The sequence below is a fragment of the Amblyomma maculatum genome, chromosome 1, assembly GCF_055883805.1.
Source record: "Amblyomma maculatum isolate TAMU_Amacu chromosome 1, ASM5588380v1, whole genome shotgun sequence".
NCBI lineage: Eukaryota > Metazoa > Arthropoda > Arachnida > Ixodida > Ixodidae > Amblyomma > Amblyomma maculatum.
This window is the reverse complement of record NC_139344.1, coordinates 23,511,994-23,537,292: the sequence shown is the minus strand read 5'-3', so window position 1 is coordinate 23,537,292 and position 25,299 is coordinate 23,511,994. Positions and strand designations below refer to the sequence as shown.

General features: G+C 44.3%; 1 protein-coding gene across 1 annotated transcript in view; it reads right to left on the bottom strand.

Moving 5' to 3' along the window:
- Positions 1–402: 402 nt before the first annotated feature.
- dre4 (SPT16 homolog, facilitates chromatin remodeling subunit dre4) overlaps positions 403–25,299 on the bottom strand; it is an 84,819-nt gene continuing 59,922 nt past the window's right edge. The window contains exons 21-26 of the mRNA XM_084587862.1: positions 20,183–20,371; positions 15,142–15,311; positions 14,717–15,000; positions 12,880–12,948; positions 4,729–5,010; positions 403–988 (exon numbers count right to left, since the gene is read on the bottom strand). Coding sequence (XP_084443988.1) covers positions 4,772–5,010; positions 12,880–12,948; positions 14,717–15,000; positions 15,142–15,311; positions 20,183–20,371 — 951 coding nt within the window. The 3' untranslated portion in view covers positions 403–988; positions 4,729–4,771. The remainder of the gene's footprint in view (positions 989–4,728; positions 5,011–12,879; positions 12,949–14,716; positions 15,001–15,141; positions 15,312–20,182; positions 20,372–25,299) is intronic.

Below are 25,299 nucleotides of genomic sequence, written 5' to 3'. Positions count from 1 at the left end.
ACAGCCAAGTGATATCTTAGCATATCCATGGTGGTCATGCTGCATGCCGAAACTAAACTAAGCATGAAGCGGAGTTAGTGGGATTCTTTTCATCTACCGATCAATAAAACATTTTTGAAAGGGAAGCTACCCATGTGGCATGTAGTTTGACTTCAAAATCTAGTGTTTTGATTATAGTGTGGTACTGTTTACAGGAAGGATTTTCTCAGTTACCACGACCTACGTAATAAGCAGTCTACACTGTATATAAAGAAGTCCAGTGTTGCATACACAATTTTCTACGCACTTGATTGTGTAAGTAGCTTGAAGCGTCGAGCGATGCGTCAGATGGAAGTGGAGCCAAGGTGAGCTTTCAGATAATAATAGCTGGTGTGAATACACAAACAAATTTGAAGAATATGGTGTTCTTTTACAAAAAGCATTTATTTCAATTCTACAAGTAAAACCAAAACATACACTTTAAGTCTTTGTGATGTATGTGCACATAAAAAAAACATAAAAGATGCACAACTTCCTTCATAATGTTGTGAACTGACCTCCTAGGATGGATTCACTGACTGGCGTTTATTCACAAGGGAATAAAAGCAGAAGAGCAATGTCCTTTCTGAACTTATATACACTTGTAGGGTAAATTAACGTAAGCCGTACACAAGAACAGACAAGTCAGCCATATCCACAAGCTAAAGGAATGGCAGACAAAAGCCCGTTCCTCATATGGTGACACGAAGGCTATTTTACAGTCCAGCTGGTCACTAGCAAGAACAGTTTCAAACAGAACACAAGAGAGCATCATGTGATGCTAAAACAAAACACCACGCATGTGAAATATGTTTAATGAACACTGCTTTTAACCTCAGCATTACCGGGGGAAAAAAAATACAATAAAAGGGAGGAAGGTTAAAACACAGGCAATTCCAATTCTGTTGAGAAACTGTATGCAATCCAATGATGTAGCAGCTGATTCAGTGGTGCACCATTCAGCTTCCACCTAGAAAGACAAGCACTACATTTATACTAAAGACAAGGATACGGCAAAGGAAAAAGTAAACCGCAGGATAAATACAATGCAAGATTATTTTACTAAACAAAGGCCTACTATAAGATCAAAATCTGCACAAGTCAAGCAATTACAGTTCAAACAGCTCTTCTGTACAAAGCTGCACTGAAGTACAGAAACTTGATCACAAAAATATTTCTTCGATGGCGTATGTACTGGCCACTTGGATGCTTCTATTTTTCGAATACCACTACTCAGAGTGAGCCCTCTAGCTAACCTTTTCCATACCGTGCCTATTGACCATTGTTAGCCTGCTAATGATTAACGCTTCAACGCCGTTCTTCAATGAGCTAATCTATCTGCTTTGAAGCCAGATAGCTACAGTGTGATACTTTCTGCTCAATGTAACTTTACTCAAATCTCAACAAAAAGCAAGCCTGCTCTAGTACACAAATGCATATTTCATGCACCTACTAAGCACTACATTATGCTGAGTACAAGCATGCTTATTATACTCAATGAAATGCAGTCCCGTTAAGGGCATATGCTATCCTAACAAGGTAGAAGCTCAAAAAGGTATGCTGGCTGCACCTCATACAACGAACAGCCACAAAAATTTAAGCCCTAACATTTAAAAATCAGAGAATTTTATATTACAGTGAAATAAAAAATTTTCTTGCAGTTCCATACAGGTTTTAACCCTTTAACTGTCGGTTTTTCATGTGGGACACGCCTACAAGGAGGGAGCATTTTCTGAGGGCCGGACAAACCAATACTAATACCAACTTGCTAGAAAAAGCTGAAAGGGAAATAGAAAAGCAATGCAGCAATCTTGGCTTGTCACTGAAAGCAGTAAGCAAACTCTCCAAGGGGTAGCAACGCGTCCCCTTTAAACTTGATGCGCCATTGCAGGAACAGAGCAGGGATGTTAACCAAAAATTTGTACAGTGTTACAACAGATGGCAGAACCACTCTCGTGAAGGTTAGAATGAAATGTAAGCATAGGAATGCTTGTACGCAGAGAAGACTACACTCCTTTGAGAGCTCATGGCGGTAGCGCTGAGCCCTACCACCTCTGAGCCAACCCCTTCCAGGAGAGAAGGGTGATCTGCGACCAAAGTATGCTACAGATATTTAGATATATGTTACAGACAGAAATGTTACATGTTACAGAATTATGTCTAGAAATATGTCTAGAAATAAGTCACAGATGGCAGCACCACTCCAAGCACGCTAGCTCTGCGTTCCGGAGCAGTGTATGCACATGGATGTCAATGACACCAAATAATTCAAACAGCCAGTAGACCACTAGCCAGACCATTCACTGACTGCAGTTACAAGTTGCCGAGACTCCCAACATGGGTGAAAAGTGTGCAAGTTCTACTGTGCTCCTCAACTCTAGTAATGCTCAGCTCGTAAGCTGGCCACTTCAAGTGATGCGCCTGCTTACAGTCTGCATACTTCACTAAGCTGGCTTTCTTCACTATGCTCTCAGCAGTCAGTATAACTAGGAAGGTAGCAGCCCAACATGTCCTAAAAAGCATCTCTTCGAGTTGCACATCCTTCATTAATTTCTCGATGCTCGGCCATGCAGATAAGCAAGGAGCCTTACGCTGAGCTTTCCAATCACCAATTTACTTGAGAGATGTGCAAACATAATATGCAAATGTTACCATCACCTGACTAAAAACAACTGCAACCACAATCAGCCCACTTGCACCTGTTCATCATCCATAGTTTTTGCGAGTGCAATAGTGGCAGGTCCAAGACACTATGCAGTACTGAACAGTTTTAAGCTTCCTTTTTTGTTTCTTTTAAGAGTATAGGGTAAGCCCGATCTTTTCCAAGTATATTGGGACATATTGTGGTGTACTTCTCTGCGCAACAAAAAAGGTAGCGGCCACATATTTACATCAGTTTGTTCAGCATTTCATCTTCTAGCAACTGCACTAGAATTATTTTAGGATACAAAAAAGTTCAGTTATTAGGGATTCTTTTTACGTCCTACAAGTTAATTTTGACCAAAGTATGTACAGTTGAACCTCAATGTAATGAAATTCGCGACGCAACACATCTCATGTCCCAATCTCTGCCCTATTGAAAAACATGCAAATTTTTTTTCGTGATTTAACAAAGTACTTTTATGTTGCCCTTTCAATTTAACCAAGTCCTCGTGCAACACATGCATGTATCAGCAGCCATTTTGACAACGGGATGATGAGAACTAAAAATTTTAGCCATGACGCACTCATTTTGCATTTGCCCGACATCGACATCAGTTTGAGGGGAGGGTTCAATACGTGGTAAAACTTTTTTTTTTTTTTTTTTTTTTTTTTTTTTACAACAGTCATCAGTCCTTTCACCCATCACTTGTCAAAGAAAGCAGCGGTCAGCATCGTTACTTCAAAAGGCATTTGTTGTTACACACGTTCCAACGATTTTGCGGCAGCGGATGGAGCCCACCCCAATCGCTGCGTGATACAAGGAAGGCACTCTGCCAAGCCCCCCCCCACCAATGGAACTAACGCACACCGTGAAGTTCTCACTGCGCGATATATTGGCGCTGCCAAGAAATACGCTGGACTGAGAGCGCAACGGAGGGCCGCGCTAATGACTAGCGTTTTTTTTTTTTTTTTTTTTTTTTTAAAGTTATCAGTGGCAAAAGTGAGAGGCAAGTTCATTATGCATGTAAATATGGTATGGGTAGTATGGGTACATATGCGAGGCCTGAACAAAAGATTGCTGCATAAAAGTAGCCGCCGCACGGGCGTGGGCTATGCACTCGCTCTTTGATTACATGAAAAATGATGCATTCCCGTCTGTTTGCTATCACCCATTATCCTCTTCATATACAAAACAACACCCTGTGCCCTTATTAACGCTGTTGCTAAAATTTCTTCCTTAGTTCCTGAATTCGTAATTACAAGTTCCCATCTACTAACAGTGTTCCCAAACCTATTACTTTATTTGGACAGCTGAAACATGGGAAAGTCGACGTAACGAAATTTTTGGCTGCAAACAGGACTTCGTTATAGCGAGGTTTGACTGTACATCATTTTATTAGAAAATAAACGCGTTCTTCGCACGCCAATAATTTTGGTACAGTAAATTGTTATATCTGCAAACTGTATGCACAACAACAACAAAAAAGAAGGAAATCGGGAGTAAAGACAGGTGCAGGACAAGAGTAAAGAAGGCACACAGTGGTGTGGTGTGTATGCCTTCTTTGCTCTTGTCCTGCATCTGATTTTGCTGGTTTCCTTTCTATGCAATATCTACTGTCATTTTGAAAATAATGGTACCAATAAAACAAAAAATCTTGTTTTGAGAAAAACTGAGCTTAAAGTAAAGAAAACCTTCAATCCCAAGATTGGAATAACTTGGATTGTTGCCAGAGGGCTTTTTCTTTCAGCTAAAATGAAAATTTCGTGTTTTTTTGTTTTAGTAGAAAAAGCTGGAAAAAAAAAAAAAAAAAAACGCTCGTAATTGGGGTGTCACACTGCCCGCATTGCTTTCAGATCATTTTTTTTCAATATGATAAAAATTGCACATGAAGTGCGATACTTCAAAAGATGCAGAAAAGAATGTAGCATTTTCATATTCCAGAAAAGAAAAAGCTTTTTTTTTTAGCTGACACTATCCCTTCAAATAATTTAAAGAAAAAAATACAAGTTGAATATTTCTCTCCATCCAAGACAAATTAATCAGGCGCCAACATGCATCCAGCTCACCTGCAGAAATGCTTCCAACAGACAACTCGCTGAGACAGATGATTCACTTCTTGTGCTTCTTGCGTTGCTCAGAGCCTTTCGAATCAGATTCATGGCGCCGCTTAGCACTGCTGCTGTGCTTTTGGGGACTGCTAGAGGCAGTCTTCTTTTTAGGTGAACTCCTTTTAGGTGAACTCCTTTTAGGTGAGCTCCTTTTAGGTGAACCAGGTCGCTTGCGGTCAATGCCTTTCCCGCCCTTTCGTTTGGTGTATTCATCCTCAAATTCGTTGCGGTTCCGGTCAGCTGCATATGCATTCAAAATTCACTAGCATCAACACCAATTTTGAGTCAAAACATAGGTGTGAACAGAAATGTTACTATCAAGTGTACACTCAACATATCTGAAAGCAACAAGGATGCAAAGGACAGTGTGCAAAAGCATTAGAATTACAGTGAAATCTTGATACAATTCCGCATAGTACATTTTTTTTTTTCCTTCTTCGTTCTTGGCCGACGCCCTCTAGAAGCAATGCCTTATTTTAAACAGATAATGCAATCATATTTTCACGTGGGTTTGGATACTACGATCACAAAAATATATGGTAAACAGGCATGGTTTTGAATTTCCCCTGCGAGAGGCAGTGAAAAAAAAAAGATGCGGAAAGGGGAGGGGCCGAGATTAGCTGCAGCAAAGGTAAAGCTCGTGGCCGATGTTTCAGTACTATTTTCTCGCGTAATGAGCCTCCCCTCCCACTTTTGTCATTGAGAATTTCTTAAACAAATTTTCGTAGAGGGTCTTTCTTGCTTCAAAAGGCATCAAAGTTCCACAATCTTTCCTTTTTTAGGCTTATTACCGACAACCTTCACCAAAAACAGACAGGCAACAGAGTTCCTGCAGCCTCCCTGGTACATCTAGGATTTAGAGGGGCACAAAAAATTTCAAGCAAGCTATCTAGTGTTCATCAAAATCCAAACCTGGTGGCCATTCCTTATCTCTACTTTGTGCTTAGTAGCACAGTGTCAATATTTTAACCTGCTGCACAAAAAAGATATCCATTGCTAGCCTCCTACGGTAGAACTCGCAGGTAGGAAAAGGAGAAGCCAGGACTAAAGGCTGTGGAAAACTGCACGGCAGGACCCTATCCCCCTTACATATAATAACATACAAGCAGTAAAGAAACGTGACCATCAATCACACATACAATGGACACAGAACACACACACACACAAAAAGAAACAGCCTACATATAAATCGCAGAATTGGGAAACGAACAAAAATATGATCACCATATATGTTTAGCGGAAATATTACAGAAAACCAGATGAGGATTAACAATGTACAGCTAAAACATAAAATCACATTTCGATAAAATATTTACGAATCTCAGCTTTATTATATCCTATTGTGTTTTTTGTTTGAAATATTGGGCAGATTGTAGGACAGCATTTGTAGTTTGTAATTAGTCCTTTCGGCCCTGGCGACGCCATGAGTAAAAATTCATTACGTGCCGTAAACAAAACCAAAATTTATTTTTCTCTGAGATGATGCTTAAGAAACTCTACTGCCATCGACATGAGTAATCACATGATGCTATGATGCTGAAGGCAGCAAAGAATTTTCTCCGGCGGAAACATGGCGAGCAACATGCCTGGCAAGCTTGCACTTTGAATTATTATAACTAAATAATTCTGCGAATACATGCGTTCTGATTTTTATATGTTGTTTTTCATGGTTATCTGAGTGCACGAGCTGAAATAATTTTGTGTGCAGTTTTTTCGTGATGCCTTTTTTCCTGCATGTGCAATTTTGACGCCATCAAGGCTCAGTGGTTGCAAATGGTGCCCAATGAGTTACGACGGCCGCCATGTTTGAGGTTTGTTTCTGTTTTCTCGCAAATTCTTCCATACCGACAGCGTTGCTTTACACCTGTCATCAAGATCAGCCTAGATGGCTCCAGGCAGCTGCAGACATGGCGTTTTAGGAGCTTGATAATGAAAATTTGTCGGATGTTGAAGACGAATGCGATGAGGACGGTGACGCTGTGGAGCTTCCTGCGACCGACCCAGTGCAAACGGATGATGAGAGCTAGAGCCCTGATGAAGAGTGCATACTCGGAACGTTCAATGCATGGAAAAGGAGACGATTTTGGCACCCTGACGCAACGTTTGAAGGGGGCGTTCATGAAGTACCCGAATTGGATGGGGAAATGCCATCACCATATCAGTATTCCAGGAGATATGTTCCAAAAAGTGTGTTTCTGGAACTTGTGGATAGAACTAATCAATACTCGGTGCTTCTGAAGGGAACGTCAGTGAAAACTGATGAAGATGAGATTAGGCGTCTCGTCGCACTTCACCTCACAATGGGTGTTTTGCGCTACCCATGATTGAGACTCTACAGGAAGTCTAGCATGAAATCCACCCTTCTAGCGTCAACCGGAGTATCATGCAACCGCTTCGAAAAGCTGTGGAACAACCTGCACATTGTTGATACTAATAAACCCTGCAAGACCGACCGCCTTTGAAAGGTGAAGCCCCTACTAGATGTTTTTCAGAAACAGTGCAGTGAGCTTGTTCCTGAGGAGCGGCTCTGCATTGACGAGCACATTGTGCCCTTCAAAGGCAGCCTTGACATTAAGCAGTACATAAAAGGAAAGCCACACTCTTTATTTATGCTTTGTGGCAAACCTGGCCTTATTTATGACTTCCTGCCATACCAAGGTTCGACAACTACGTTATGCGACCGCCTAAAGTGCAACTTTGGCATCATAGGTGCAATAGTTATGCATCTGGCTCAGTGCATTCCAACTGGCGTGGGACACAAGTTGTTTTTTGACAATTATTTCACATCTCTGCCCCTGCTTCGTGAAATGCGAAAGAAAATATTTGCTGCGGGAACAATAAGGCCCAACAGGTGTGAAAAGTGTCCTTTGATGAGTGAAAAGGACCCAAAGAAAAAGCGTGACTGGGGACGGAAAGGTGGCTGTGAAGAGGTGGCTTGATAATAGGTCAGTGACCTTGGTATCCAACTTTCTGGCTGTGGAGGATGAAGACAATGCTCGGCAATGAAGCAAAATCGAGAACAGCTTTGTGGACATCAAGTGACCAGCTGTAGTCTGCGCATACAACCGCAGTATGGGTGGCATCGATAAAGCGGATTTTCTTGTGGCTCTTTACCCACAACCGTCCGGTCCAGAAAATGGATGCTAAGATGATATTTCATTTCATGAATCAGGCAGTTGTCAATGCCTGGCTTGAGTACAGAAAAGAAGCAGACTGGCAGCTTATCCTGCCAACTGAACAGCTCAATTTACCCAACTTCACCTTGGCTGTAATTGAGGTGCTTTCGGCAGCTGAAAGCAAACCTGTGACACCGAAAAGAGGAAGACCTTCGGCATCTCCTCTAAGCCCTTAAAGCAAGCAAGGTTGTCAGAAACAAGCCTGGTCAAGATGTCAGGTTCGATCAGATCGGACATTGGCCCATTCAAGAAGACACAAGGAAGCAGCGATGCAGTGGAAAATTTAATTTTGCAACCCCCTGATGTCCTATTTTGATGCCATGTCACTAAATTGGTAAATACTTGCACTACAAGGTTCATATTTTCTAGGGATATTATTTGCCCCGTACAAACCTCAAGAAACCAGCTGAAAAAATCTGAACTCAAAATAAAAATTCAGGGCCGAAAGGGATTCAGTGCAAAAATGTATATCCCATGTATAAGAACACCATGTTAGCACGACGAGTGCCCAGAGATTCGAGAGTGCAATAAAACTTGGAGACAGAAGCCGACGAAAAGTAAATTCTTTGCAATAGCTTAAAATTGTATGCATTATCAACTCGAACAACATTATGAACTCGGAAGGCGTGTTATCAAGATCAGCTAATATTAACGGATAATCACCATCAGCTTGGCTAATAGTCATTTAGTCATTATCATCACCTCTCACTAGACCCACGACAGGGCAAAGGACTCTCCCATGCCCCTCGATTCAACCTGGGCCTGTGCTAGCTGCACCCACCTATTCCCAGCAAACTTCCCAATCCCATCCACCTATCAATATTCTGCCGACTCCCGCCACGCTTGCTTTTCTCTTGGAACCCATTCGGTTACCCTTATCTTGCCTCAGCAATACATGCTTTGCCGATGTCCATTCCTTCTTCATTTAGATTAGGATGTCATTAACTCTAATTTATTCCCAGGTCCAAGGGAATAATAAATAAATAAAAAAAAAAAAAGGAATTTATTCTAAGGGAAGGAAAGCGTAGCAGGGGGCGGCAGAAAGTTAGGTGGGCGGATGAGGTTAAGAAGTTCGCAGGGGTCAAGTGGATGCCGCTAGCACAGAACCGGGTTAATTGGAGAAATATGGGAGAGGTCTTCGCCCTGCAGTAGGTATAGTCAGGCTGATGACGATAATGATTCCCAGGTCCACTCTGCTCACAGAGCAGAGGATATTGAGAGATACTGACAAACTACCAATCATGACCTGAAACTACAGTAGAACCTCGATTATACAACTTTCAAGGGAACTCGCAAAACCATCTTATAATCCGGGCGTCTTATAATTGGAAATCTTGCAAAACTGACGCACTCGCGTTATAAATGCACCTGCCACTCTTGTTGCCAAAATTATGGTCCTTTCCCCGCACATATTTTTTGAAAGCGTCCTTATTTTCGTTCTGCAAGAGTTAATGCATTTACCTGCACATTTTGCACCTTTATACCTCCGTCAAATAAAGACTACAAAATGAGGGTGCGCAAACTACACGAGCTCTCCCTCAGAGCTCTATAACAGTGTCAAAACACGCAATATATATCGCATAAGCGTCTATCCCCGAACTCGCACTGGTCATTGGCAGAAATAGAAATGAAAAAAAAAAAAAAAAAAAAAAAAAAACTTTGCTACAAAATTATAAGTTAATGGTGACGCAAAGCTCCCGCCCATTCTTTTTGTCGAATGAGGCTGGCATATGCACAGCTCAGAGCAATAAATGAGCAACAATACAATCGCAAAGCTAGTAGTCAGAGGTAAATGGAGATAAAAGGCAATAATGAGCCTTCGCTCGAGGCCCAAGTGGCAAACAGAACTCGGATCAGTAGTTTTGGATTCCAGTTAAAACGTCGCTGCTTACTGCGAGTTTGCTACTGCGTCTGTCCATAAAGCAACTGAAAATCAGCGCGAGCAAGCTGGGTGAACAACACGCAGTTCAAACTCCTCCTTATTTTACTGGAGTCAACATACAAATTAATGAGCGTCATCGCCAGCGTGATGGCGTCCGCTCATAGGTTACACCTTTTACAGCCGCACACGACGACACAACCCCACTGATCATCCCAAGCTTGTCTTGCATGTATCAGTGTGCATTCTGGTGGCTTAGCGCAGAAGGTAGCGCAAAATAATGCAAGTAGAAAAAAAGTAGAAGCCCAGGAAATGAGTTACCGGTGCAAAAATTGAGCGAGTAAATATGGTAGTGCCGAGACTGCACAGCCAGACCTTTTGGCATTGAAAACACCACCTTTGAAGGGGCTCACAAGCGTTCCCGTCCCTGTGCATTAATAGGCGTCACATGCACCTTATAATGAAAGGCTGGATAAAGCGCCATAAATACGTCTGCTTCAGCTATTCGAAGACATTTTACGATGTACAGTACAGCCATCCTTGTGATATGTTTCTCTCGGACTTCATTCAGAATTGCAGTCATCCCGCGGCACCAATGTCTGCATTAACTCTTTCGCTACTGCGCCTATTCAAATCGATCAATCTGATTGACAGTTCAAATTCTTGCACGCGCGAGCAGTTTGCGGGCACCTGGTGCCATCTAGGTTAGAAAAAATGAAAAACAAACAACATCCGACATGTTTTGTTGGCTTTTTGCTTTTCGTCGCTTCTCCCGGCGCCGTTTCGGATTGGAGCGCTTCGAGCATGGCGCCATCGCACGAATGCTTTTAGAAGAGATCGCGTTTCTCATCAATTGAGCGCTTCAGGAGCTGATTTTGTGAACGCAGACAGCAGTGGCGAGCCAGAAGATGTGGACACATCAGATTTAAGCACCCGTGAGGAGGATGTGTCGTAGTCAAGCCAGAACATCCAGCGGGTGTGTCGGCTCGATGTGCAGCGCATATTTCGATTACTAATAAATAGTTATGAGCGGCGGAGCATGTGCTCACAGCTATATTATTTGTTTTCAAGGTCACAACCTCATACGGACATTCCTTGCCAGCAGCTGTGAAGCGTGTGGTTTTTTTCTAAATGAAACCGGCGAGTCGACGTTGGTGGCACTAACTTTTTTTTTTTTTTGCTGAAAGAACAGTTTTCGGCAATAGCCTCTGAAAATTGTGTCATTTTTTTATGCCATAATTAGCTACAGGATGTATATCTTCAAATTTTTCCACGCTTGGTATTTTTAAAGTTTTGCTCTTTCTTCAATAAGAATGATGTCCTCACTGTACAAATTTTTAAATTATAAACACTTTTTTCACTAATTTGTCTAATAAATATATATATGTAACATTTATATTATTGAATAAAACATTGTGATACCAAACAATGTAAATAAAGCATTAGTGTCTAGTCGCCAAAAAATATTTCCTTCCATCTAGTAAAAACTGCCCTTTCCCCCGTGGTAGCGAAAGAGTTCAGCAGTAGCACCATTTTGACAGAGAGAGAGAGAAAAAAAAATCAATCTAGTATTTGTCTACGGTGCAATCGAGTGCACCCACACCGGCGGTGCGTTTCCTACAATGATAAGCTCCACGCCGGGTGACGGTCGTAATGTGATGCAGCAGCGGCAGGTGCTTTCAAACTAGCCACCGCTGATCACAGACATATCTAATCCGTTACCGCGAACACAGTAACTTCATTCTGCGAATGTAAAACTTGATTTCGATAATGCCGCTGTGCATGTAAAAGCAGACTAGGTGCAGAGACCCGCCAAGGATCAACGGTTGTGGGTTGCACACATAGAGTCAGAGCCGTCAGCAGAACTGTCGCTACAGGCCATCGTATGCTTGATCACATCACTGCACATACTTGAATCCCCGTCTTAGTTGTGATTTGGAAGACCTTGGGGTGACGTGATGTTTCTTAATGAAGTGCTGCACTAGCGATCATCTTTCATTCCGGACAGTTCCTACCGGCGGTCATACGGAGCGGGGTGTGCACAATTTTACGTTTTATAATCACACTGAACGAGTAAAACTGCGCGAAAAAGATGGGACGTAAGAAACACACAGGCACAAACAACTATCCCTTCACGTCCCGTCTTTTTCAAGCAGTTTTACTCGTTCAGTTAGTGTGAACCAACTAGCCCTTCAGAGTGTATTACTTCTTTATAATCAAGGTTTTTAATGCATTATGCCTATGCGGGATTTGCCTAAACCTGCGCCGATTTGTTGTAAAAGGCGAGTCGTCGCATTAACCCTGGACATATAATCGGGGTTCCACTGTGCTTGCCAAACGTGCTCCACCCCATTTTATTCTTCTAGCCTTTTCACTTTTGTGGTCCGAATCTGCAGACACCACTTGTCCTAAGCATATTCCCTTGCCACTTCTAGAGTTTCGTTGCTTAAAGGAAACTGCTGATCCCTTTCACAGCTGTTGAACCATATACCAGGTTTCTAGATAATATTTAGAGCAGCTGTTCTTTATCTGTCTAGGTCATTGAGCATCCTTTGCAATTCCGCCCTTCAGTTACTTAGCAAGGCAATGTAATTAAGTCACTGATGTCCCCTTTCTCATAGGTTAAGATAACATTAACATTCTTCTAAGATTACCATACTCTCAAGGTCATGAGGCACAGTATACACAGAGTGGTTAGCTTTTAGATCTGCAGTTACCTCATCCTACTCACCTGCTTTCCCTCTTTTCATTGCTTCTATGGCTTTTTTTTTTTTACTTTATTTTAAGGCTTAATTAGGAACCAATATTTGGCACGCCAAGTAAAAGCTCCATAACAGGTTATCATATTTTACATCCTGCGACGCGACAAAAGGACCACTCACAGATTATTCTCTTTTTAGTAAAAGCCTGATTCTCACCCGATTTCTGAGAAAAAAAAAGAAAGAAATAGTGCCCTACTTTTACCCACCTAACTGGGGAAAAATACAACAAAGAAGGGATGCTGTTCATTTTTTCAGCAGCTTCACAAGTAAAAATATATGTAAGAGTACAAACCCTCTCGAGCTTCTTCCTCGAGTTCAGACCAATCCTTTCCACTCTCCTCACTAGTTCCAAGCTCTCCACCTGCAATATTCATGCAAGAGAGAAAGCATTTATTTTTACAACGTTCACATGCATGCATGCATGCATGCATGCAAAAAAAAAAAAAAAAAAAAAAAGGGAGCATATTCAGTAAAAGTCCATTAATCAGAACTTCAAGGACATCTCTTTGCTATATCTGCTGACGCACTTTTGTGTACTTCATTAGAACCAGACTAAAAGTGCATTGAAGATGCAAAAATAGAAATAGGAAATTGAAATCCCTTTGTTATACAGTCAAAACTCGCAATAACAAAATCGCCGGGGTGAGCAAAAAAATTCAATTTCGCAAGAATTTCGTTGCCGCGAAAATTAGACAGAAAAGAGAAAACAGACCGCAAAAAGAAAATTTATTGCCAAAAGTCAGTTAGCTAGGTTTGCCGAGCCCTGCCTTGCAACGACTTCATAGTTCTACTTTCACGTCGCAAGCCACAATACCGTGACGGGATTTAAAGCGGCTCAGCGAGCATGCAGGCAAAGCCCAGAGCCTTCTGTTGAAGCAATTTGCCAGACAGAGGCACTTTGTTCGTGCGCTGTTCACAAAACTAGGCAAACACCGCCTTATCGACGTACGGGAATGCCGCAGCCATCACTGTTTTGTGTTGTGCTCGAGCACCATTCTCAAGCGCACCGAGAATAGCTGCCTTACTTTTCAGAATTGTGGACAAAGAGCTGCACACAATCCCGTACTCGTTGGCGATATCCGTTTTCCTGCCAACGTGCCGACTGCTGCGAATACCACCACCACCACCACCGCACACAACAAACGCACGTGCACTGCTTCGGCAGGCTTAAAAGTGTAGCGCCGATGATAAGTCTAGTGTCGCCCCTGATGGTGTCGTTGCGAGGCTGCCACCTTTAAAAAACAGCCTCCAAGATTCGCGCGCGAATGCGTGCGGGTGATCTCAGAGGTCATGCTCTGAGCGTGTTCAGGCGCGGCCTCCGCGAGCACCGCCCTCCGGAAGTGATCACAGAGAGCACGCACTGTGCCGGTATGGTGGCTAAAGTCGCGGCGGCTGCAAAGTTGCCAGGCGCCAACACCGTCGCTGCAGCCACGCAAGAGTGCTGTGGCAGTTTACTCAATTTGAGCGCTTTTTTGGCGCTGCTATTTATAATATTGCAGACAGTATGCGGACCGGCATTGCAGCGAATTTTGTTAGCGTGGGATTGCGGTACGAAAATGTTTTATTACCGAGAGATACGAAATACATTGGCCTCTATAGGCATTTGCCGGGGATCCGGAAATATTTCCGTTGCGGCGAGAATTTTGCAGTCTCGAGATTTCGTTATCGCGAGTTTCGACTGTAACCGCTATTTCACTATAAGTGGCATTGCTATAACTAGGCTAGACTGCACTTTCATGCGTCCTTTAGTTAAGACGTGCTTTCACATAGCAACCACGACTCACTGCCATCCCAGGATGTGCAATGGCACTTACAGGTGCATCAATGAAAGAAAAGCAATAATAAAGAAAGCACGCCTCCACGTGAAGGCGTCCACAAACTGCCACAAAAGGTTGTGGGAAAGCCACCTTGCAAGAATGTGCTATCCTAAAGTGAAGCGTTACTGCTGGTGCAGAAAAGGCAGGGGCATCATAGCACTTGTGCTGGAGGAGCTCTGATCAGACCTCGGCACCGCGCGTGCATCATGTGCTTGCGAAATATATGCGGACACACCTAGCATACTTCCACACCTTTTTTTAGAGGCAGTTCTGCTTAACTACACGTGCAACAGACGGCGAAAACACATTTACCGGCAGACTCTTCGTCTTCACTGACTTCAGAGGCGGAATAGTCCTCAGAGTCGTCATCGTCAGAATCAGATTCGTCTTCGGCAGAGTTTTCTTCTTCACTCGGGTTGTACTGGTCATCTTCTTCGGAGTCATCATCTCCATCACCTTCCTCACCATCAGACTCGGGGTCCAAGAAAGACCAACCACCAGACTCAAAGAAGCCCTCGGGGTCATCCGTGATAGTCTTCATGATCTTGGTCCAGTTCAAACTCTGGATGCCTTCTGTGTAGCGAATGTCACAGGAGCTGCACAAAAACAACCACGGTTTCATGTAAGAGGAAAATGAATAATAACAATAAAATTTTTATTGTCCAATTTTCAAAATTCTTGGCACCAGTATAAAGCCCAGTAATTCTAGCAATCATATACATAAAAGAAGGACCTACTTGAGCCACTCCTTGACATGGTCCAGCATATTCATTGGGACGGCATTCACCATGGCACACTTTCTGTGGTAGTCCTTGAAGACAAACACCATGTCAAAGTTCTTGAGGTGAAACTGCACTCGTTCAAAATGAACCAGCTCCACTTCCTCCAGGGTGACAATGAATGGCGGCTAGAGTTCAAAGAAATCAATGAAAGAAAATGACCATCATAAAGTGGAGGTATACAGTAGGATCTCGGTGACATGAATCTCACGAGACCACGGAAAAAAGATCTGTACCATGAGAAATTTCACGTTATCGAAATGAGCAAAATCTGTATGCATAAGCTTGGGAAATGTTTTTACAAAATTCTGCTTAATGTTGAGGGAATTCATTTACGGCCACACAGCTGCAGCTCGCTACTCATGATGAGTACAGCACAACTGGTGTTAGCGATGTTGGCTGAATGCCACTGGAAACAACTCGCAGTGCCTACACCACAACTCCTGATCGCGCGACGTCGGTAATGTGTTGGCCAACGGCTGCGCACTGCCGCAAACTGCTTCCGCGCATGCAGTTCTTGAAGCGGCAGTCACAACTCTCACATTTGTATCATCTCCAGTGGCACAGGAGTGTTCGGAATACTATCCAAAATTCTACTCGTATAACATGTTGCACTCCGGCTGGGATAATGTATCAATTCGTATCACCCTGAAATTCGTACTAAGTGGGTTCATACCACTGACATTCGATCGTATTTAGAATAATGCAAAGCTTACCATGCCATTCTTTCCCAAGATTTATCTACCAAAGCTAAGCTATAGACCTCCTTCATGTTTACAAACAAGACTATCGAGGTGGCACTATAGTCATCTGCGATCCCATGGTAGGCAAAATGTACGGGAGTGGCGCTGTGGCCAAGCTTGTCAAGAGCGTGTTATTGTGAGGTGCAGGCGCCTTTTTGGCACACGAAATAACCATGTGCTCGGAGGGTTTACTCATCCCAACAAAAGTCGAGTACCCTTTTAGAGGGAAAGGGCAAAACGCAGAGGAAGAGAACAAAACACCAGTCAAGAGTGTCCCGTTAAATCTCGTTACAAGAGACACTGCTACAGAGACACTCTGTTATAAGAAACATGTAAAAATGGTTTGGTTGGATTTCCTATGTCTACCATGTTAACAACATTGCATACAAGAGACACTCGGTTACCAAGGACAACTTTTGCAGGTTCCTGGAGTAAATTCTTCACTAATTAGAAGAGACAAAACCCAGGCGTGCTCATGCAATGCAGCTGAAGCGTGCCAACTCGTGCATGATGCATTTCAGATTCCCTTAGCTAAATTCTGTTCCATATCGGCATCCTTTTTGTTGTATATGTCAGGAACTGGAAGTAGTGCTTCCCCATGATTGGAAAGTCAAGACGACCCCGTTGTTTCAGCCACTGGCATCGCAATACTGTCGCCTACAAAGCAAATCAAAAGGCACGAATGACATCCAGCATTTTTAACTCCCCACAGATAAAAGCTCAGAATCCTGACGTCTTTCTCTTTGCGGACAATACTTCTTGCAGCACCAAAGTTTTTGTGCTCAAAGCTACCAGTTATTTTTTCCCTCCAAACTCCACACCCTACCTTCAACCAATAGAGAAAGGCATTATTCACTGTCTCAAGTTGCTGTACAAAACAAGGTTGATAGAATGTCTGTTGCTCGACAAGCAGCAAGACTGTACAATAGTAATTGATACGAAGTTTGCTGTTCAGGTGATTTCAGGTGTCTGGAATGGCCTGAGAAGTGAAGCTGTGAAAAACCGTTTCAGACAAGCAGGCTTCAAATGTGGTGACATGATGTAAGAGGGCCCTATATGGATACTGTGGAAAGCTTCCTTGAAGATAGCTTGGGCGAGCATCTAATGGTGTCTTCGACTGGTCATTTCAGATCGCTCTAGAGCGCTCTGTGATGCAGCGGCACATTCGGCTGGTCGAAATCAAGCGCTCTGACTACATTCGGCTGGTTCTTTATAAGCGCCCGCCTCCAGCTCAGAGCGCTCTGAGGCGCTCCGAGAAAAAAGTCGGAGCGGCCCCGAGATGTGCTCACGTGACAGAGCCACTTCCGCCGTTTCGCAGGGACCGATGCGAAGCCAGGGGACACCACGACCGGTATTTGAGGTTCTTACGCATCCGTAGAAGCAAGTTTAGGCGCTTTATGTATTAGATGCAGTTAAAACGTCCCTGCTGTGTGGCTTTGTGAGGCGAAATGTCGAAAAGAAGACGGATCATTACGCTAGGTACGCCGTCTGTGTTGCTGTCGCATCTAGGGCATCACAACAAACATCACGACTTCGGCAAACATCACGACTTCGGCCGGTGAAGGGCTTTCGGGGGCTGCCGCGGCATATCCAGAGTGGTACCACGGGACACTCATTCTTTTTTTTTTTTTTTTCTACGCGAGCCGGAGACTGAGAACGCTGAGAACAGCTGGGGCAGTGATACAGGCAATGGACAGGTTCAGCGGCAGCGGCGGCGCCCCTGCTGCCCCTGCGGTGTGCGGTTCCGGAAATTACGTCCTTTTTCTGCTTCCTGCGCTTTCGCTCGCTCTGAAACCTTGCTGACCATTCGGCTTGACCGGTTGCGCTATGCACTCGGAGCTAGAGCGGCTCTCACTTTGCCAAATCCGAACCGGATCGTGGGAGCGACCAGTCGAAGACACCATAAGAGACTGCTGAGGTACCAGAATCGTTTGAGGAATTCGTATCTGCAGATGTGGATCTTGTGTGCTCCCAAAGAGCTTACAGACTGCAATTCTCGCGCAAGTAAATGGCACATGTGCCATAGAGGACTACGAGGATATTTCAGAGGAAAGTGTCAGCATCTGAGGGTGACAAGCAACAGGAAGGCTTGCAAGGTGAAGTGCTTTACCTGAAGAATTTGGGAAGGAATACACTCTGCACTCACAAAAATACACACTAGTATGAATAACTTCTTTAAGCTTTCCTGAACAATTTTCTTTAATGCATGTAAATGCATTTATGTGCTGGTGTGCAGTAAACTGATCAACACAGTGCTTTTAGAATTTTTGGTTGCAAGAGACCTTGCTTACAAGAGACATCTTTTTCGGGTCTCTTGAGTGTCTTTTGTATTGAGGTTTTACTGTACTCGCTTTTTCTCTCGAATAATTGACACGACTCGCATTGTGTCGAGGTTCATCTACACAAGGCTCTGCGAGTATTTCGTGAGCCTCAGCAGTAAAGATAAAAGCGATACATGAAAAAAAACAACTGTGTACATGGCATGCGGTGCCCGGTCCCAGCCGCACTGTTGCTATCTTTTTGCTGTTTTCGTCCAGCAAATCAACCGCGGAAAGCATCGAGAATTTCAAAGCTTCGGGTGCTTAGAACTACTTTCATTCGAGTAAGTAGACGGTGATTTTTCTCCCTCGTAAAAATCGCACTGTAGCCATATGTGCAAAATAATCAGCTCGAAACATATTTCACTCTCGGATGATTCGTCACACTGAGCGGCAAGTGAACGTTTGGTAAACGTGAAGCCCCTCGCTGGCTTCCAACGGCTTTTAGGTTTTCATGAACACAGAAGTAAAGGCGCTGCGCCTTGGCACCGCAAGGATTTCTTATTGCTTATTCGTGCGTGATTGATTGAAATCGCCACGCCGCACCCCTGTTAGTGGGTGGCTGTCGGCGTTAACTTTCGCAATTTCATCACGGGTATTTACACAATTAGACTGCATTGCAATTACAAGCGCGCAGCGGTCGCGGTGGTTTCGTAGCTAGGGCGACCCAGTTCAGTCCCGGCCACCATGGCTGCGTGTACATGTAGGATAAACTCAGAATGCCACAGCGTGCTATGCAATATGATGCAGTATGTAAAAAGATCCTGAGAGAGTCTGAATTTTGAGCCCATATATGTCGCTCCGCGATGCTGAACCCCACAACTCGCATTCACAATTAGCCGCTGTGAATACAACTAAAACCGATCGGTATAAAAAAAATTTAGCTCCAGTCGAGCAAATCAGCGGCTGTCAATGCACAGTGGTAATCTTCATCACGGAACAGATTAAAATAATTTGAGGTGAACACCGCGAAGGCTAGCCATGCAGCATAACCACGAAGAAGTTCAACACTGATCACTCGCACAGCAGCTCACTACGCGTACGCACAATTACCAAAGAGAATAAAAAAAGAAAACGTCTTTGAGGAATTGTTTACATAGGTAAACATATCTTTGAATGCTCCAACAAAGAACAGGCTTACGCATTACAATATACTGGCCTTTGAGCAGCTATACAGTTCTGGCGTAAATATGAATAAGCTCTATAGCTTAGCCGTGACAATGTGTTTGCTGCATATCCGGAGCCGGCATCGGTATCCAGCCTTGGCGCTTCACCGCTGCGGTCAACTGTTTACGGCAACCTTCACTGCCAAGAAACCTGAGCAAGCTTACTAAAATTCCCTTTCGGTGCCTTTTGGCCCATGCTACGGCGACGCAACTAGTTGGCCATGGTGCTGTTTTATTTCCGACAGCAGCAAGACACTCCACAATCACGGTAGGCAAAAGCGACTGGAATGTTGTTTTGCCTACCACGCGAAAGTCACTGACAACAGTGCCACTGCATCTTCGTGATGTAGCCGGAGTGAAGGAGGTCAATACAACACACAATATATACACACAAGGCAGAAATGGCCATCACAATTGAACCTTGTGTAATCTAAGGGGCTTGTCGATAGTTTTGTTTTTCGAGAAAGCTAAAGGCGCGCACCTTTTACGAGTCATGATACCATATCACAAGTGAAAGAATTGCAGTAAAAATTTAAAGGCCACACTGAACAATATTTTACGTGATGCACAACGGCTACCTGAAGACAGCACAGGTGGTGGAAAACGTTTATGCCCAAAATACGCAGGCACATAAAAAATGACCCAGGAAAATTTGCTTCCGATAAAACAAAATAATAATAAATTACCAGCTGCCTGAGGTGAAAAGGGCAACTGTGGGCAATTGAACCCAGTGCCCAGTGAATATAAAGCCATGATGGAAGCATGCACTCACCCAGTCAGTCAGGTTCACCAAGCAGCCTGAGGTGGGCTGAAGCAGAACTGTACTGCGATAGGGTACACCAGGGAAACCCAAATCCCGGAAGGGAGTATCAAACTCAATTTCCCCTTTGGTAACTGCCTCAACTTTTTCACAGAATGTTTTGAAGGCAGTTTTCAGCTTCTGGCGCAGTTCACGTTCTGCCTGTTGATAGATAGCAAGAGTCACAGTTAGCTAAGCCATGAGAACCTCAGACGTTCAATTCTCCCCTGCACGAGTTCTTAATACAGAATTTGTGGAGGTCACTTCAATGTGTTAGAGAGAAGGCTTCTTAATAGTTCCTCAAAAATCCAAAATAAGCTCCTTGGTTCCAAGCAGGATGCATGAAGTTCTGAAAGCCCTTTAATTCAGATGTTAATTGGTTCCACTTCTGATAATTCAAGCTGTACCACAAACTGCCTGCTCATTCTGGTGGTTGTTTTCTTGGCCTAGAGATTCCCGGTTCACGATGAAACTTCCTGATAGTAACGGCTACAGCATACGCCATGGTTTCCATTTAAGGTCAGCAGACCACAGGCTGCCTGACCAGTCCAGTCCACCGTACACCAAATCGTTGACCCCATGGTTATGCCAAACGTGCTACTACATCTTTACTGCTCTGTTTCTCCATCCTGCTTGTGTGTCGTAATGTCCCCATCGTGCAGAAAGTGGTGAGCCAAAATGCTCGAAGTTGGTTACACTGCGGAGGTGTCGCATCAAGCACCATGACCTGTCCCTTGTCCCACGGGCAATTTCAAAGGCTGAGACAACCCTAAAAACTCTGCACTGCTATCAAATTCTAACGAGTTGTGCCAATGCTACATAGCAAATGCTACTGCCATCAAGAGAATCCATCACCTCACACTAAATTTGTTGTGCTATCGCCAAAAATAATTTTGCAAGCATGCTAGCAAAAAAAAAAAAAAAAAAAAAAAAAAAAACCAAAGCATGTTGCGGTCGTGGTGTAGATGGCAGTGATGAAACTGGCTTAACTTTCATGGTAGCCAGGACATCAAACTTTTATTGTGAAAGCACTACAACAGCCAAAGCAAGACCTCGTGCGGCCGCAGCTACGCCGAAGAAGCGCAGCTACAGTCTCCTCATAAAAAAACAGCCTGCCATGACATTTCAATTCACGTTATCCCTATGCCACGGGTAGGAGCTGCAAAATCGGGTCGCTCTTTTCGTATGGGAGGGTGATATCAGAATCAGCCCGCCAGAATCGTTTGCATTCTTATTACCCCTATGACACGCATACGGCTTGGTTAAAGCATGACTTTATATGTAGGCTAGTAGCTTATGCTCTCACGTCATACCCTTAAAGGATGAGCTTAAGTTTCCCCAATAATGTAGCACGTTACACTGATAAGGCGTGAGAGGGGAGTAATGTACCAGGCAAAAGAAGCTTCCGCCGTTGCTTTCGCAATTCAACTAGGGATAACCAGAGCTCAACAACAACTAATTATTCTCGTGGTGCCCATGCGCAGGTTTGTGTCCAACTTTGGAGTACAGGACCACTACATGCCAAGAACACTGAACATTTCCAGCTAAACCACAAAAAGCAAACTTCAGCATATTTTTGTCCTTTTCCATTTAAACCGAGAATTCAGCTCCATATAGGCCAAAATAAAATGTACAGTTGTCAAAAGTATAAAGCCTAGGGGATTTTCTTCTAAGCCCCGTAATGGGGCTCATACCACAACTTTGGCGCTCCAAATGTCATAGATGACATAACTCGCCCTTTTCTGCTCTAGCTTACATTTATATTCCAGTATTGCTACCAGGAGCCGCATTACAGGGCTTAGAAGTGAAACCCTTGGACCGTATATTTTTGACAAAATGTACATCTGCAATGCAATGGTTTACAGAACAAGTGATCACAAAATTTTAGTCTAATTTTTTTTTTTTTAGAGTGAAAATACACGCTACCTACAAGCACACATGAGCTGAAGCAGGCTCAAGCGTTCTAGAGCAGTTCAGGAGCAAAGGTAATGCCATTTCAGAGCATTCAGATTATGTATGAAAGCATGTTTCTAGGGCCAACCGCTTTTAATAATTGCAATTTTCTCTTCCCAGCATACAAAAATTCCATCTTGATTACTATTTATTCAACACTCAATGCTTTGGCAACTATGCATGCATATCTCAATATGTACAGATACCGTATAAGCATGTGTAAGGACCGCACTTTTTTCGTCACTTATTAGGGCCAATTTTGGGGGTGCGACCTATACATGCGACATACGAATGTTTTTTTTTTTTTTTTTTTTTTTAAGTAAAAAACAGGCCAATCAATGAATCCACGGCACTTATGATTCGATCGTTACTCGCATAGTCTTGCGACAGCTGGTGCTGTGCTCTGGTGCATGTTCACTCTACAAGTCACAGTCTTCAGTCCCATCTAAACTGTCTGAAATCCCGGTCACCTTGAAACTACGGGATACAATATCTGTAGACACTGAGTTCCACACGGACAAACTCCAGCCAAGCCCAATCGCAAGCGGTGCCCTTTTGTGCCACCCAGTCGGCGTCTCGTCGTGACTGCTGTTTACCATCCATTCCGAGAACTGCCTTCGGAATTCAACCTTAAAAGGCCAAATGATGCTGATGTCCAGGAGTTGCAGCATGCCGGAGGGGCTATCCGGAATGATATCCATGATATCTGGTTCACCATCTTCGGACGCACTTCTCGTGCATGCCAAACTTTTTCTGCCCGCCGCACGCTTGCCATGTTCAAGGCCAAACTCTACTTTCAGTTTAAAGCCTGCTGTGTAACTACCAATATGCTTGCTCATTGTGCTGGAATGGCAATGCTCAAAATAAGTTCACGGAAAATAAACCAGAGAGCACACAAGAGCCACAACTATGGCATGCGACCACGCCAACCATGCTACCACTACTCATGTGCCTTTTCAGCACGAGTCGGCAAAACAACGCTGGGGCTGGCGATACCAATATGGATTGCAGAAGCTCGCGGCAGAGGGAATACAGCCAAACCCACTGTATTGAATATTGAAGTGACATGGAAATATCACTGTTACAACCGATAATTGTTATAACCGAGTTAGGCAGAGAAAACATTATAATCTACACATTTAATGAGGACGAGGTAGCTTACACTTTTTATTTCGCAGTGGGAAGAAACCCGTAATCCGTGAGCGTTGTCTTCTTCACGGCAATCTGGCTGACATCTTTCTGCAGGGCATCCAACTGCTGAACACAGTGCAGAGGGAGGTTCTTAGCAAAAACAAAGTCCCGTAGGGAGTCATTTTCAAAGCCTCTTGTTGAGACACAATCTGCACAGTTTCCGATTCATCGGCGTCGTCACTACTGTCACCGTCCTCCGCGCCAGTGACTGCTGCGACGATAGCCTCGTCGGTGAGCTCTTCATTGGTCACTGCTGTGTCGACAGGAGCTTCGCGACCTTCTGCGTTGCCGGCATCCCCAGCAAATCTCGCCTTCCTGAAGCAAATCATAATGGTGGAAGAGCTTACTTCTGCCTATGCTCCAAAAATGAACTGCACTGCCATCAGGAGCGAGATGAAGTATGGCGCCGATCGGCGTTCTCGGACAGAAAAGTCGAGGTTTAGTGCGAGCCTGCTCAAAACATTTTGGCGATACAGTGCCTTGAAGCAAACAATCATGCCTGCATCCATAGGCTGCAAGCATGCAGTGGTGTTACGTGGAAAGAAAAAACTTTCACGTGAGAAATCTCCTGAGCTCTTTGGTGTGCAGTGCAACTGTTGAGCACCAATGTCACCTTCCTGCCTTCGTGTTGCATCTGCTGATTAAACTCGACCAGCCACTCGCAGAAAAATTTGCGCGTCATCTATGCTTTCTCGCTATGACGGTAGCGACCCAGGATCCTCGCGGCCCTAAGAAAACAGTGAGGATTCATGGATTTCCCTACGGCGAAGGCGGGGCACTTGTTGCTGCCGCCCATGTCGGCACACAAGACAACGGTCACATGCAGCAATCACAGGGATCGCCTTTGACGGTAGCATCTGCAAAAACAGCCAAGTTTCGTCCCCACTGTACAAGTATCGCTCTGCGTATGCTTCTCAGATGCAGGGCAGTGATTCCTGAAGCAACTTCTGCCTAGCATCGACATCGAGCGACCCTGCCTCGCCTACGACTGCCTTGCAGACGATTCCATGTCTCTCCTTGAACCGTTGAATCCAACCACCATCAGTTTGGAAATCGGTATTGCGCAGGAGGTATGTGAAGTTCTTCGCCTCCTCTGCTAAAATCGGGCCACTAATCGGCAGGTTTGTTGCACGGGCGTTCAAGAACCGCTGGTAGAGCACCTGTTCTACGTCTCTGTAGGCCCCACGGCGACCCCTTTTCCGGCCGTCGTCCACTATGGCAACTCTGGCATCTCTTTCATTCTCAATCTTGAGCACGTTGCGGATGATTGTCGATACTGTCGGTTGCATCAGGCCGTACTTGTGCACCAAGTTGCACACTTTTACACTGTCCTTGTGCTCACGTAAAATGTTCCGCTTAACTTCTAGTAGTATTGCCATTCGCCTTCTCTTTTGCGCCGGTTGTGTCGCGGTTCTTAAAGGAGGATCCTCCATAGCTGTTCACGAAAAATCCAAGGCCAACAAGATCATGGCAATGGTGATGGCACACTAGGAAAACCACACTAGAAAGATCCGTGCCCAAATTCTGCTGCACGCCTGCCACAAAACATGTGCCCCGCGAAAGGGGGCCTGGACAAAGCAAATAGGGGAGGATAGCGCAGCGCACCACAGTCAGTGCGCCCTCAGAATGGACTGCTCTAGCCTGCAGAGGCAGAGAGGACGAGAGTTGCCTAGGTCTGGAGGGGGAGTGCTCAAAGTTCTCCCTCAGAACAGCTGTGCCTAGCAGTGCCTTATGCCTTCCCTCCTCCTACGCGTGAGGAAGCGCTCCATCCTTCCAAGCTTCCCCGGCGCACTTGAACAACCCACTGGCTCGATGCACTCTGTCCTGTTTTCTCGCCATCAGTGGGCGGCATCTGAAAGCACCTGTGCGAGTGCATTTTGAAGGCTATTCCCGCATGAGTCATGAAAAGTTTGGGTGCGGCCCTTACACGGGTTTTTTCTTTTTAA